Raw genomic sequence first — 15489 nt, forward strand, 5'->3', positions numbered from 1 at the left:
TGGCTGGATGGCATCACGGACTCGATGGACGTGAGTCTGAGTGAACTCCAGGAGATGGTGACGGACAGGGAGGCCTGGCGTGCTGCGATTCATGGGGTCGCAGAGTCGGACACGACTGAGCGACTGAACTGAACTGAACTGAACTGAACCAGAGCTATCTGCCTTAGATTACTGTGACCTGGCAGTTTCTATCATTGATTAGTTATGAAAGCCAGAAATGTAAGCTATGTATGATAACTCACTCAAATTCCTATGTATTTCTTTTTCAGCTCTCTAAGATAACAAAGCAAGATGTGGACTTAGCAACCTTGTCCTTTTCCAGGGCAGAAAGATATAAACTGTTTCAGTTTGCAAAACATGGCATTTACATCTCCAAACTATTAGGGTGATTCTGCAAGTTTTAGTCTCTTTAATTTGAAAGTTGTTGTTGGTTCAAATTAATGATAAAGATTGATAGCATTGATGAAAGTGAAAGTGGCTCAGTCGTGTTGGACTCTTTGTGACCCCATGGACTGTAGTCCATGGAATTCTCTAGGCCAGAATACTGGAGTGGGTGGCCGTTCCCTTCTCCATTGGATTTTCCCGACCCAGGAATTGAACCTGGGTCTCTTGCATTGCAGGCGGATTCTTTACCGACTGAGCTACCAGGGAAGCTGGATGCTCTGAATGGTGGTACTGTGGATTGGACTTTTTTTTTTTTTAAGTAAGTAAATGGTTATCATTAATGAGGCTCTGCTGTTTTTTTTTTTTAAGTACAGTAGCTTGATAGAGACTGGCTTCTCTTATATTTATATGCTCTATTTTCTGTATCAAGTAAGTGACAGAAGTGAATCTTTTGTTTCAATCTGCAGAAATGAAGATTTTGTCATTTTGTTCTTATCGAATACATAGTTATCCCATCAGAAACAGCCTGTTTCTAATAGTAAATTATCATTTTCATTTTTTACAGCGTTTTAGTAATTGATGCTAACTCTGTGACATTTTAAAAAATATTTTAAGTTCTGCTATATACTAAACAGTCAGGAGAAACAAGCTTGCTTATTGAGAATGTTAAGCCCAGGGAGATAATTTTATACATTGAGACCTGCTAATCTTTAATGTATGTGTGAATGTGCATGTGGCTATGTTGTGCATTTTTCCTGGCCAAATGTGGAAAAGGTTTTTACACTGACAATGGTGGAGCAGTATTTTACATTGAAAATGGTGGCAGGAAAAACCCACTGGGCACTGCAGGTCAGAAAGTGTGGCTTTCTTTGCCAGCATGGTGTTCAGGTCAGGTAGCTGCATTCATGTTATTCAAATGTTGCCATTTATCCCCCTCCTCCACTCCTGCCAAAATATAAGGCACAAGTTGCACCAGGAAGCAGTAAATATGAGAATAAAACCTCTTTTGTGATAAGCTGTTAGTGCTGTTTTTGAGAAAGCATATAATGAAATATTTCATACTTTTTTTTAAATGCCACATTTAAATGATACCCTGTTTAAACAGAAAATGTGAGTGAAGCAATTGCAAATTTATAGCCAGTACGTGTGGACTTTTGCATACCATTCGAATAGTTGGAACCCTTTCAGTGGTATATCAGCAAGTTTAGTATTTATGTCAAAGCCTATTAAGTGATAGTTTGCACAGAAGGTGAGATCTATTTTTATCCATCTGTCTGTTACTGGAGAGTGTTGGTTGGGGGGCCCTGGCATCTCCCTCTTCTTTGACTGTTAAACATTGTGCCTTTGAGACCTGCTGGGGCCACTTCTGCTTGTTTGATTTAAAGTGGCTCACGCGGTCCCACCTGCCTTAAACAGAGTGTTTTCTGTTCAGCAGTCTGCATCTCCTCAGGACTGGACAGTCATTACTTTGTGAAAATGCCCCCTCCTCCCTTTTTAGTAAGATTCGGGATTTTCCTTGTTCCCACCCATGTTTGAGTCTGACTTTTTAAGCGCTATTTCTTCCCCCAAGTCTCCCAAACACAGATGACTATTGATGGGCTGTATATGTGCCCAAGCTTCTGAGGGGATTGCTATTGGAACCTTCCATGGCATATTTAAGGTGAATGCTGCTGTTGAGAATGGCTGGAGAACAGAGGTAGCTGTCGAAACAGCCAGCCTATGGTGGGCTGGCCAAAGCGAAGATGTGTGTGCAGAGCAAGGTGTCACCAAGAGGAAATGTTTGTTACTTTTGTCTGGATATCTTCAGATGTTCTTAAGTGCTCACCGCAGGGTCTGATGGGATCTAGAAATGTTTGTAACCTCCTCAACACAGACCAGAGTTTCAGCATGAGCCTCCCAAATTTTCTGGATTAGACTTCTCTAGAGATACAGGGTTTTTAATGATCAGGTTGGCAATCCATGAGTCCATTTAGATAGAAAATTACCCCCTTCTTTTCCTAAATGTTAATGAAATGTTGAACTCATTTATTCCCTGCAGGGTGAAGAAACAAAAAGCCTGACTCTTGTCCTGCATCGGGATTCTGGCTCCTTGGGATTCAACATCATTGGTGGCCGGCCGTGTGTGGTATGTTAGTTGTTGAGATGGGTTTTACGGGTCCTTGATGTAGCTGGGAAAGGGGTCAAGGACTGGGGTGTGAAGGGTAGGAAACCTTGCTCACTTCATTCTGCTCTAGTTAGAGTTCATTGTGCTTTTAGCATCTTCACACTCTGGGGTTTCTATCATCTTGTCTTTTATTAAGGCATAGTTGATTTACAATGTTGTGTTAATTGCAGGTGTACAGCAAAGTGATTTGGTTTGGGGGATTAGTTGTGGTCTCCTAATGTAGCATTGTCCTAGTCATACAATGGCTAATCCTAGCTGTTTAGCTTTGAAGAGTTCATGTCTAGTTTGATAGCAGTTGAACTGAGAAAAGTCACGTTAATATGCGTGGAATTCTGCTCAGTTTTCTGAGACAGCCTGGATAGGAGGGGAACTTGGGAGAGAATGGATACATGTGTATGTATGACTGAGTCCCTTCACTGTTCACCTGAAACTATCACAACATTGTTAATTGTCTGTGCGCTATGTTTAGTCACTCAGTCGTGTCCGACTCTTTGCAACCCCATGGATTTTAGCCCGCCAAGCTCCTCTGTCCATGGGGATTCTCCAGGGAAGAATACTGGAGTGGGTTGCCATGCCCTCCATCCAGGGGATCTTCCCAACCCAGGGATCAAACCCAGGTTTCCCACATTGCAGGTGGATTCTTTACCATCTGAACCACCAGGGAAGCCCAAGAATACTGGAGTGGGTAGCCTATCCCTTCTCTAGCGGATCTTCCCAACCCGGGAATCGAATCAGGGTCTCCTTCACTGCAGGTGGATTCTTTACCAGCTGAGCTACCCCCTCTATACAAAATAAGTTTAAAAGAAGAAAAGATTGTGCAGTTACACTGAGGGGCTTTGCTGGAGTCGGGGCTCCAAGACAGTCAGTCTTGTCGGGACTTCTACCCGCCCTTCATCAGTTGGGGGCCATTCCCTCATTTGTAGGCTGGTGTATCCTTTGCGCTTCCCTCTCACTGGAGCTGTTTGTTCACCCCGTTCATCATGATGCCCTCCTCCAGAAAGGGGAGGCTGAATTCAGATATGTTGATTTAACTGCCAGGAAAATGTCTGCTGAGAGGGCTCTGGGGAGGTGGCAGAGGATGTTTTCCGGAGTCTTACCTTTCACGCGGGATGCCCAAAGTATGTGTCATCTCTTGTTCTTTTCCTTTTCCCAGCCTTTCCTCATTTGTCTCAGCTGGTAAAGAATCTGCCTGCAGTTCGGGGAGACCCAGGTTCAGTCCCTGAGTAGGGAATATCCCCTGGAAAAGGGAATGGCACCCCACTCCAATATTCTTGCCTGGAGAATCCATGGACAGAGGAGCCTGGCGGGCTATAGTCCATGGGGTTGCAAAGAGCTGGACACAACTGATTGACTAAAATCAAACATCTTCCTCATTAGTCAGCTTAAGATAGTCAAGGAAAAGGGAAAGAAAAATCAGATTCACTCATTCAACAATTAAGCATTATGCAAAGGCTATTTGCTATGGACTTGAAGATACTGACCAGGGAGACTGCATCCCTCTGGTCATTGAGTTTATGTCCTGGGTGATATAAGGCAAGAAACAAGTATAAAGAGTAATTACAGATTGGGAGAAGAACAATGAAGGGGAAAAAATGGGAGGATGGCTATACTACATACCAAGGAGAAAGGGGCATCATTGCCCAGAGTGGTCAGGAAAGAGGGGAAGGGATAGAAAGCCAAATCCTAAAGGATAAGAACATGTCAGCCATCTGGATGTAACTGATGTTTGCCCTGCCTTCATGGAGCTCATGTCCAGGTGGAGAAACTGATGCATTGGAGAGGGAAGCACTGTTCTCACTGATAAAACTCTGTGCGTGAGTCCAGCTGAAGATTCTTTAGGAGGCAGTTAACCCTGGGGAAGAAGGCATCATGGGGCAGGCCATTGAAGCTGGGTTCTGAAGGATGAGTAGGAGTTTGCTAGATCAGAGGTCCTTATATAATATATTTAGTTGAACAATCTTCAGTTCAGTTCAGTTGCTCAGTTGTGTCCGACTTTGTGACCCCAAGAATCGCAGAACGCCAGGCCTCCCTGTCCATCACCAACTCCCGGAGTTTACTCAAACTCATGTCCATCGAGTCGGTGATGCCATCCAGCCATCTCATCCTCTGTCGTCCCCTTCTCCTCCTGCCCCCAATCCCTCCCAGCATCAGAGTCTTTTGCAATGAGTCAACTCTTCGCATGAGATGGCCGAAGTATTAGAGTTTCAGCTTTAGCATCATTCCTTCCAAAGAACACCCAGGACTGATCTCCTTTAGAATGGACTGGTTGGATCTCCTTGCAGTCCAAGGGACCCACTATAGGAAAACATTTGGACATAGTTGGTTACAAATTATACATATGTTTACTACTGAACAAATATTACCTGTCTTATAAAAGTTGCATGCTAAAGAATCATTTTAAATGATGAAATTAAAATGTGAATACAATTTTTAATATACTGTTTCATCATTCCACTGTGTTTCATTGCAAGTACCCATCTTTGAAGGCCACTGAGATAAAAGAAAGTGGACAGACCCAGGGAAACCTGGACAAGGACAAAGACAGAGTTGAGGAGTGGCAGGACATAGTCAGAAAGAGGCCAGAGAAGAAGAGGCAGGTTGTGATTAAATTCCCTTTGCTTTTGGCCAGAGCCACAGTTCCAACAACAAACGAGCATGGTTTATTGCAAGAAAATGACAGCTTAGTAGTAGGTGATACGTAGTCATTAAAATGATGAACTGCTACATGATTTGCCTTGTAAAATATGTTTTAAAAAGACTACTTCTAGATAATGAGGTTAAAATAGAATGAACGTTGGTTGGGGCAAGGAGCAGTCCCCCTTGGCTGAGCCCTAGGAGTGTGGACATACCCTTGTTCTTCCCATCATCTTAGGGGAATTCTTAAACTAAAATGATCTCTGTGCTCAATCACTCAGACATTTCCTACTCTTTGCAACCCCATAGACGATAGCCTACCAGGCTCCTCAGTCTGTGGAATTTCCCAGGCAAGAATACTGGAGTGGGTTGCCATTTCCTTCGCTAGGGGATCTTCCCAACCCAGGGGTTGAAACCAGGTCTCTTGTGTCTCCTGCATTGTCAGGCAGATTCTCTACCACTAGCACCATTTGAGACACCCCAAATTATGTCAGCTTGGGACTTTTTTGCTTTTCCCTTTTTTTCTGGTTGGCTGCCATCCCAGGCAGCATGTCATGGTGCTGCTCTGATTCAGTCCCTGCTGCTGAGGGTCAGGCTTTCCAGCTGTGAGAGGGGCTGAGGGAGCCAAATGGGGCTTGACTGGCTCAGTCATGGTCCCAGGACCACAGGGACTCAATCCTCCACCTTATCATCGGGAGAACGTGTTTTGCCACTTGGCACATGTAACAAGACAGTGGCTGCAGTTGGTTTTTATTCATAATTATTCATTCTCTCCCTATCCGTCATTACCATTACCATTTTAAGAAACAATTACAGTAAAGAAAGATGCTTTTCATTTTTAGACATTTTGAAAGCTTCTGTAGCCAAAGAGTCCAAACCGGGAAGCTCTCTTCTCTGCACACCAAAGCATATATATAGAAAAGGGGAGCCTAAATTTTGCAAAATGCCTGAAACGGAGAGGCAAACTCAAGGCTTGGCAATTGTTGTCAGCCAACAATGGGAAAGCCCACAAAGATGGTATTTCATTTCTGCACCTCCCCAGGGATGAAAGGATGCTTCCAAGTTCACTAGAAGGCAGTTTTGTTTTGTTTTTCTCAGAATTACCAAAAAATATGTTTTAGGTCATTTTCTTTTTCCTTTAAAAAACTGGTATAAGCACAAACTAGACTGATTTTTGTAGCATTAAAGGACTCTCGGTTTATGTGGTCTTTTTGCAAGAACTCCATGCATAGCCCTGGGGAGGGAAATTGAATTCCATATGCATGTGTTTGCCATCATGTTTTTAAAAATGTGTCCTGATTAGCAGAAGCAGAATAATAAAAACCTAAATGGATTCTGCCCTGTTGCCTGGAAATCTGGCAGGTCATTGAGAACATGCTAAAAAGCCAGGATGAGCAACAATGTGTACTCATTGTTAGTTACTGGAAGTAGAAGGCAGGGTGAATGACATGTGTGTTTCCCAAGGAATTCCTGTGTTGGAGGCTTGGTTGAGTTGTGACATAAGCCCAGCGGGGGGGCTCTGACATAAGGCTTTTCATTGCACCATGCAGTACGTAATGCTCTTAGCAGAATCACATCACCCATTCACGAGTGCTCGGGTCCCTAAAGAAACAGCAGCCAGTCTGGTGTAGCAGACCTTCGGCCTTTGGCAAGTTTACTTCATTGTCTGGCATCCCTGGGATGGAAACAAGCCCTTTCACTTTTCTGTTTCTCAGGCCAGCAAACCCAAACAAATCCTGTCATTTGGTTCACCTTGGTGCATAGCTCTACCTTAAAATGTGGAGCCACCAAACAAAGAATAGAGACATGTGTTCTGAGAGGATCAGGAATGTTCTGGATTTGGTTTTCTCTGATTTTGTGCTTTCTATGTTTCTTACATTCTGTTCCCATCCCTTATCACAGTCTTCATATGACCTCAGTTTGGTGTTTGCTCTTGCCTGTCCCTCTGATTTTTGCTGGGACTTTCTGATGCGCCTTAAGATAAATTACTTCTGTTCAAATGTATTATTCTGCAAAACCAGCCAAAACCAAAATCTCAGCCCCTATCTCCTCATTCCTCCCTAGCCGAGAAATGCAAAGCAGTTCAATCAGAGTAAACACAGATCTCTTTTCATTTGATGTATTGACGTCACCTCTTACGGAACTTAAGCTTGTCCATAAACCCTTTGTGGTCAATTGAGACTCTTCAGGGTCCTCTGGTGGAATATTCCATAGCCTGGAATGCTGTATTTCTGAATTCATGTGTATTTTTGAAATTTTTCTCAATGGGAGACAATGTTGCAGCACTTAGAGTTTGTGTAAGAGAATCAGCCTATCCTTAGTTGGAAAAAGACCTTTGCCACTTTTTAGCTGTATGACCTTGAGTAGGTCACTTAATCTCTCTGTCTCAGATTTCTTTCATCTATGAAATGGATATTTATACTACTTACCACTTGTGGCTCTTATGAGGATTAAATGATGGACAGAGAACACTCATTATGTACCTGGCTGTTGTTGTTTTTTAGCCGACTTTGCGACCCCCTGGATTGTAGCCCATCAGGCTCTTCTGTCCATGGGATTTCCCAGGCAAGAGTACTGAAGTGGGTTGCCATTTCATTCTCCAGAGGATCTTCCCAACCCAGGGATCAAACCTTGTCTCCTTTTTTAGCTGACAGTTCTTTACCAGTGAGCCACCTGGGAAGCTCCATGTACCTGGTACCTGGTGTGTACTCAGTAAATAGAAGCTGTCGCACTTCTCTGTGCTTGTATCTGAGATATGCTTGCAACTCATGCGTCCTTAGTAGTGGCTGTGAGAGAGAGGGAAGTCTCAAAGAAATTCAGGCGGGAAAGGGTTAGTGTGCAATAGGCCTGAGGGAAGGGCTGTGATGCTGGGCAGTGGTATCTTTGTGGGCCGGCTGATCCAGCTCAGCACCCACAGTCTTACTGACCCACCCCCCTGGAAGAGTCTTGAGGGAACCCAAATGGCAGTGGGAGATTTATCTTTGTCTTGTGGGGATAGATGTTGGGAAAAACACTCAATGCTCATTTTACATTGTGATTTTAGTTTCTTTTGAGTCCTATTATAACATTATATAGTGTTGTGTGTGTGTCTTTGTGAGCAGCGGGGCAGGGAGGGGAGAGGAGAGCTGGGGAGTGTGTGTTTTCCCACCATGGTTCCTGTTGTTAGACTTCAGGGGGTAGACTTCAAAGTCATCTCTCTCCTTCTTTAGAATATAGGGTTTGGGGTTTGTTTAATTTTTTAACAAATGGAATTTTGATGTATTTGCATTTGATGTATTTGTATTTTACAAATTTGATGTATTTGTATAGAGAAATGATTACTGAAGTAGATGTTCTTACGGTGTTATGGCAACGAAATCACCAGGATGGTGGATTTGGGAGTTTTTTGTGGAACATCCTGAATTTACTTCCTAAATCCTTTTGTTCAGAAACAACACGCGCTTTTGCCGTTTCATTTCTAAATCCATCTGTTAATCACGAGAAATTTAATCCATGCTCTTGGAAAGTATTCATCCCAATGCTGTTTGGAAAGAAGTTCATGAACAAGCTGTGAGGGGATTTTTTTGTTTGTTTTTTTTTTTTAAATCAGTTTGTTGAAGCTTTTTTATTTTAAATAAAGGAAAGACTTTGAGCAGTGAGCTGTCTTCTTTCCCAGAGACTTTCAGACTGGAGTTTGAAAGATCTGAAGGGATTCAAAGAGATTGGAGATCAGAATTCATTAGGATTGAAGAGGTGGGGGATGGTGCGTGGTGGGGTTTTCTGATGCAAATCACAACAAAAATGAAAAGCCTATTTTCACCATCAGATTATTGAATTCAAATTTTTAATATTACACTTGTGCTTGTAAGGATATGAGAATATACTTTGTTGAATGAGCTATCAGTAGAGGCTCTCTGAAGGGTAATTTGGCAACATCAATAAAATATGCATACTCTCAACCCAGCAGTTCCATTGCTAGGGATTTGTAGCAATATATACTAGCAAAGGTATTTATTTTAAAATACAGGTAGAAAGGTATTGAAGGTGATACAGTGTCTAATAGCGACTAACTAGTGTTAGTAGCTCAGTTGTGTCTGACTCTTTGCAACCCCATGGACTGTAGCCCTCCAGACTTATCTGTCCATGAACCCAGGTCTTCTGCATTGCAGGTAGATTCTCTGTCATCTCAGCCAGCAGGGAAGCAACAACTGGAAACAGTACTAATTACTCCTGTGTGAGGATTGATTGTCTAGTCACTTAAGGAAATGAGGGTGACGGTGGGTCAGATGGTGAAAAATTTCTAACATTTTTAAAGTTAAGTGAAAGAGGTTGAGTGGAGCATAATCCCATTTATGTGTATAAGAAAGGAATAGATATCTGTTTAGGAAGGTGATGGGCTTCCCTGGTGGCCCAGGTGGTACCAGGTGGTGCCTGCAATGCAGGAGATGTGGGTTCAGTCCCTGGGTCAGGTAGATCTCTTGGAGAAGGACATTACAACCCACTCCAGTGTTCTTTCCTGGGAAATCTCATGGACAGAGGAGCCTGGTGGGCTACAGTCCATGGGGTTGCAAAGAGTTGAACATGACTGAAAGACTAAGAATTTCACTTAGGAAGGTGATACATTAAAATGTTTTGGAAAGGGACTTCCTGATGGTCCAGTGGTTAAGATTCTTGAGTTTCCACTGCAGAGGGCAGAGGTTCTATCCCGGGTCAGAGAACTGAGATCCCATATGTTGTGTGGCCTGGCCAAAGAAAAAAATGTTTTAGAAAGGATGGATTAACTGCCAATTGATGCTACAAAGGGATAGAAGGACTGTGGGTTAGAGATGGAAGGGACTTATCATTTTATACCTTTTGGTCTGACTCAAATTATTTTACCATGTGTTAATTTTAGTTTAAAACAGATATGAGGGGAAACAGCTGACTTCTACCCCCTTGCCACTAGTGACACCAGCAAGAGTCCATTACTGTTTTAAGAGTGTTGGCTTGATTTTCATGATCAACTTAATGCCTAGCATTCATGCCTTTGTTTTTTTAACCCAAAGGACAACCAAGATGGATCGTCCAGTGAAGGAATCTTTGTATCCAAAATAGTTGACAGTGGGCCCGCAGCCAAGGACGGAGGCCTGCAAATTCACGACAGGATTATTGAGGTATGTGAACGCTGCCAGGGTCTTTCATGGGCAGAATGTCATGCAGTCTTCATCCGGCTCAGGGCTAAATGTTTGTTGGGGAGGGAGGCCTCAAATGGTGGCTGTTTGGGCGGGAGACAGATTTCTCCGATTGTGTGGGACCACATTGGGTGTTGATTGCTTTGGTGTTAAGTTTTTGTTTATATTCAGTATAGAGAAGCTAAAGTATGAGTGGCTTGTTGACGATTTGGCTCTTTTCACGCGGCTGTGCATCTGATCTGTGTGCTTCAGTTGGAGCTTCGTGTGAAAACCTCTGCGGAGCTGTGTGTTAGTTAGAACCAGATGAGCAGTCCCTATTGTGCAAGTGGGGACTCTGTTCAGGTTGGCGCCAGGGGGTAATTGTGTCGGCTTTGGGATCACTCTCATGTCCTCGGAGCTCACGGTGCACAATTATTTCTGCGTATGTATCATTCCCCCTTTTCTGTGTCTTGCCTGTTGCCAGTTGAACCAGTTGCTTGACTTTAGGGTTTGCAGACCAAGATTGATTTTCAGGAGGATCACTTATCACCACTGTTCTCATTTTCAGCTCTTCACTCATCATTTTAAACTTCTGTGTAGGAGGTTTCTAGTTTTCTGCTGGGGGAGGTAGCTACTTCTGCCCAATCATAGGACCCTTGGGAATAGGGTTAGTGTCCTAGCCTGCCCTGAGCTGCTGAAAGGGAAAGAGTTGTTTATGTGGCCTGCTTGTGTGGGCTCTCATTGCAAAGTTTGATATGTGACTATTTTTTGTTTGTGATTTTGACAATTTTGATTGTTCTTTTTAATGGGTGAATACGTGGGCTCAATTTGTTGGATTTTCTATGAGGGGAAAAAAATTAAATGTGAGAATCCAGGATGAGACGTGGAAGCCCATAAAAAGCTCACCCATGTGCTGTTGCCATAATATAGCACGTTAAATAGGAAACTAGAAAAATGGCCCTATGACCACTGGATGTTCTATGTTCCAAACACATTTGCATAGTATCTATAGTTCTTGAGTGTATTTCTGGCCTATTTCAGACGTTAGACTGACTGGAAGCTCTGGCCATGGGATAAGCCACAAGGGAGACTTACATAACAGAAAAGTGGCCACATGCTTCTGGGAAGGGAACCTTGGGAAGAGAAAGACAGAGTCTCGCTTTTCTGGTCTAATTTGGATGATTTCTGCGATGTTCAAAGCAGCACAGTTCAGGGAAGTTTATATCCTCAGGAAAATAGATGGTTTTATCTCCCCAAGAAAACAAACTAAACAAGGTATGGTATAAGAGTTACTCTTTAGAAAGAGGGGATGCGGTGTGAAAACTTACTTACTGAAAGGATACTTGATCTTGTTTTAAGGACATTATTAACCATGCTACATCCTCCTTGACTTTTTAAAGAGTTCTTAAACTTGGAACTCTTTCAGCTGCATGTTTTAGGGTCAGTCTTCCTACTTCCCAGGTCAGCGGAGTGGATTTTCCCTTCCAGGAATTTGTTTGGGCAGGACGCTCTTTCAAGAGTTCAAATGCATCCTTTAACGTCTTCTGTGAAGGGAGAGAGAGAATACATTTTCTGAGACTATTGTTCCAAAAGATAAGTACAGCTTCCGTTGCCAAGGGTTTGGTGGAACAGCCAGTTTCTCTAAGTAATGGAATTTCATTGCTCTTATGTTTTGCAAATGAGCAATGTACAGCTGGGCAGGATTTTCTCTTGGCAAAGCGGGGATCTGTATTTGAAGTGTTCAGTATGGTTTCTGGTAAGTCACATTCTGCTTTCGGACAGAATGTAAAATATTAATCATGTTGCCAGTGTTGAGATGGAAAAAGGGATGATCCCAATAGAGAAACAGTAGATGTGTTATTGCAGTTGACGCCCCGTGCCCTTCTCAGTCAGATTCTAATCTCTTTTGACATGACGCCGTGATTCCCATGCCTGAAAATAATGCTCCCCGGTTCACCTCATCTTTGTCTGAGTTTATTACCAGGCATGAATTTGATTATTTTAAGTGTGCATGTGGGTTTTATCACTAAGAAGAGTCAGGGGTTTTCTAGTTTTCTGTCAGATTGCTTCGTTTTCAGAGGAGTGGGCAAAGTCCCGCGAGACTTTGACTGTAAGAACTTTCATTCCGATGAAAGGATGCTTATATTAAATCCATAGGGACCAAGTGAGTCTTGTCCTCAGCAGAGTTGTCAGCAGTTACCCTGTTCCTACTGCTCTTTGTTCCCTAAGGATGGAACTGTAGATCCCGCCCACACCAGAGCCAAGCACACTCACCTTGGTTTTATAAGAAATACTGTGAAATGCCATCAATACTATCATGAAACAAAATTCACAACTAACTTTTATATATTGGTTTGGCCAGAAAGTTCCTTTAGGTTTCTCCATAAGCTGATTTACGGAAAAACCGGAATGAACTTTCTGACCAACCCAATACATACGCACCCAGCGGTGGATATTGTACTGTCCTGGAATAGAGGAACAAAAGGGAGATCATTTATAAAAAAATGTATGGATCAGTGTGTAAACGCTCAGGCACGACAACATTAGAAGACGCTGTGATGTTTACTGCCATGGTTACACAGCTCCTTGTCTGCTGGGTCCACGTGGGCGGTGCTATGGATTCAGGCATCGCCTTCCACGCTTGCGTTTTCCAGGGTGGTGAACAGATTGTGGTTATGATATGGCACAAAAAAAACTGCAGTCTTCCTTTGATCTACACACCTCTGTGTGTATGTATTTTTTTTACTGTGGTAAAATATACATAACATACAGTTAACCGTTGTCTCTATTTTGAAGTGTACTTTCCTGTGGCGTTAAGTACATGCATGCAGTCCTGCAGCCATCACCACCGTCCCATCTGCAGAACTTTTTCCTCTTCCCAAACTAGAACTGTAGCCACTAAACCACCCCCCTCCCCCTCACCCAGGTCCTGGTTGCCCCCTTCTACTTTCTGTTTCTATGCATTTGACAACTCTGTGTGCCCCATGTAAGTGGAATCACACAGCATTTATCTTTCTGTGTAAGCGAATGAGTAAGCACCGTGTCCTTCAAGATTGTCTGTGTGCTTGTAGCTTGTGTCAGGATTCCTTTCTTTTTAAAGCTGAATGCTATTCTACTGTATGTGTAGAAGTATATACCATATTTTGTTTACCCGTTTCTCCATTGATGGATGTTTGGCTTGCTTTCACCTTTATGCTGTGGTGAGTGATTCTGCTGAGAAAATGGGTGTGTAATCTGTATGTATTTAAATTGCAACCCCCAAAACTCCCTTAGTGTTTATATGTAAAACAGAGTTAGAGTCTGCTCTCGGGTACTTATTAAAAGTGTGTTATTTTGTCTTTACTATTGTCTGGAATGATATGGGGAAGTTATCCTGAAAGTCGAATAATCCTTCACTATCCAAGACTCTGTACAGTGTAGGGCTTCTAGCATCCCTGGTCCCCACCTCGATCTTTGCGACAGTGAAAATCGCTTCCGTAGATTTCCACCAGTACCTCTGGCTATGATAGGGACCCCAAAGAGGATGACTGGGGTAGAGATTTGTCCTATTCCCAAACCTTATGATGCCAGGCGCCTCGTGCAGAAGCTTGTTCATCGTGCTCACCTCTCATTTGGTGGTAAGTGAGTTTCTCTAACAGTTGTCTGGGTTAAATGCGAGGTCCTGTTTCTGCTTTGAGATAATAAATGCAATCCTCCAAATGCAGTGAAGGCAGGAGAGTTAAGCCCTCTGTTGCCAGCAACCTTTATTTTGGACAGTCCTCTGTAAATACGTGTTCATCTCGGGAGTGTTATGATTTGGAGACTGAGGCATGTAGTCACAGAAGCTGTGTACCCTCAGTGGCCTTTGTGTAAATCAGTCGTTCTCTGTTTTCTCCAGCTTTAGTTGGTGTGTCATTGCTAAAAAGTCTGAGTCAGAGTTGACTAGAATGAATTAACACTGTCTTCCATTCCCAAAGGAGGCCACTTGGTAAAGCAGGATTTTACTTAGTGAAGATAATGTTCTCCCACCAACTAAAGTTGCAGAATGGCAAATGGATTCATCTGGAAAGGCATTTAGTTTTAGGAAAAGCAATAGAAGATGCTCTTTTTTTCTGTTTATTTTTTTATTTTGACATAATTTCAGACTTACATCAGTGAATTCCTCTACAGTCTCTACCGAGGTTCCCTCAATATTAACATCTACTTTATCCTTTTCTGTCTCTACACCCTGTTCCTAAATACATCAGTGTGTACTTCTTAGGAATAAGACCTTCTGTTATATAACTGCAGTCCAGTTATCTAAATCAGGGAATACACATTGGTAGGATACTGTTGTCTCGTCTACAACATTTAGTCAGATTTTTGAGCATATAATGTCGGTGATAGCAAGAGCAAATCCCAGATCATAGGTTTTATTTCGTTGTCCTGTATCTTTAGTTTCCTTTCCTTTAGAGCAGTGCCTCAGTTTTGTCTTCCTTGCTACTGATACTTTTGCAGAATGCAAGCTAGGTCTTTTGTATAACCTCTCTCAATTTGGTATGGATTCCGGTCCTACATTCTGGGTAGGAGAAGAGATGGTGTGTCCTCCTCAGTGCAGCCTGTCAAGAGTCACGTGATGTCACTTTGTCCTTTTATTGGTGATGCTAGCTAGGACTGCTTGGTTGAGGCCTGTCTGCCAGATTTCTCTGCTGTGCAGGTACTGTTTTCTCCTTTTTTCTTGTATCTTGTTGGGGTAGAGGGGCTTTGTTGAGGTTGTGTTAATATCCTGTTAAGACTCTTGTACGCTGATTTTCACATCCACTTATAGGTTTTCCTTGAATTGTTTATTATTACAATGGTTGACAAATGGTGGTTTACTGACTACATTCCTTCTGTGTTTATTAGTTGTAAGAAAAAGTGTTTTTTCCTCCCTATTTTTTCTGTCTATCTCCATCTCTCTTTTTGCCGGTTTCAGTATGGACTCATGGAATCTTAAAATTTGTGTTCACGTTGGCCAGTTTGGGCCAGAAGGACCTCTTTCTAACTAGTTCCTCTATCCTTTGATGTGTTCCCATCACTTTTTGAGCACTTGTTACTTTCTAGAACCTCAAGGTGTCCCGAGCTCATCTTGTACTTTGCTGGCCCCAACTCTAGAATCCACTTTTTTTCTAAGTAGCTCTAACTCCATTGAGTGGAGCATGAGTGGCATTTAGAAATCAA

At 42.7% G+C, this 15489-nt stretch overlaps 1 protein-coding gene across 1 annotated transcript in view; it reads left to right on the forward strand.

Moving 5' to 3' along the window:
* The window catches only part of PDZRN3 (PDZ domain containing ring finger 3), a 269113-nt gene that overhangs the window by 15075 nt on the left and 238549 nt on the right, over nucleotides 1-15489 (forward strand). The window contains exons 2-3 of the mRNA XM_068981973.1: nucleotides 2423-2509; nucleotides 10207-10314. Coding sequence (XP_068838074.1) covers nucleotides 2423-2509; nucleotides 10207-10314 — 195 coding nt within the window. The remainder of the gene's footprint in view (nucleotides 1-2422; nucleotides 2510-10206; nucleotides 10315-15489) is intronic.

The sequence above is a fragment of the Capricornis sumatraensis genome, chromosome 10 (genome assembly GCF_032405125.1).
Source record: "Capricornis sumatraensis isolate serow.1 chromosome 10, serow.2, whole genome shotgun sequence".
Taxonomy (NCBI): domain Eukaryota; kingdom Metazoa; phylum Chordata; class Mammalia; order Artiodactyla; family Bovidae; genus Capricornis; species Capricornis sumatraensis.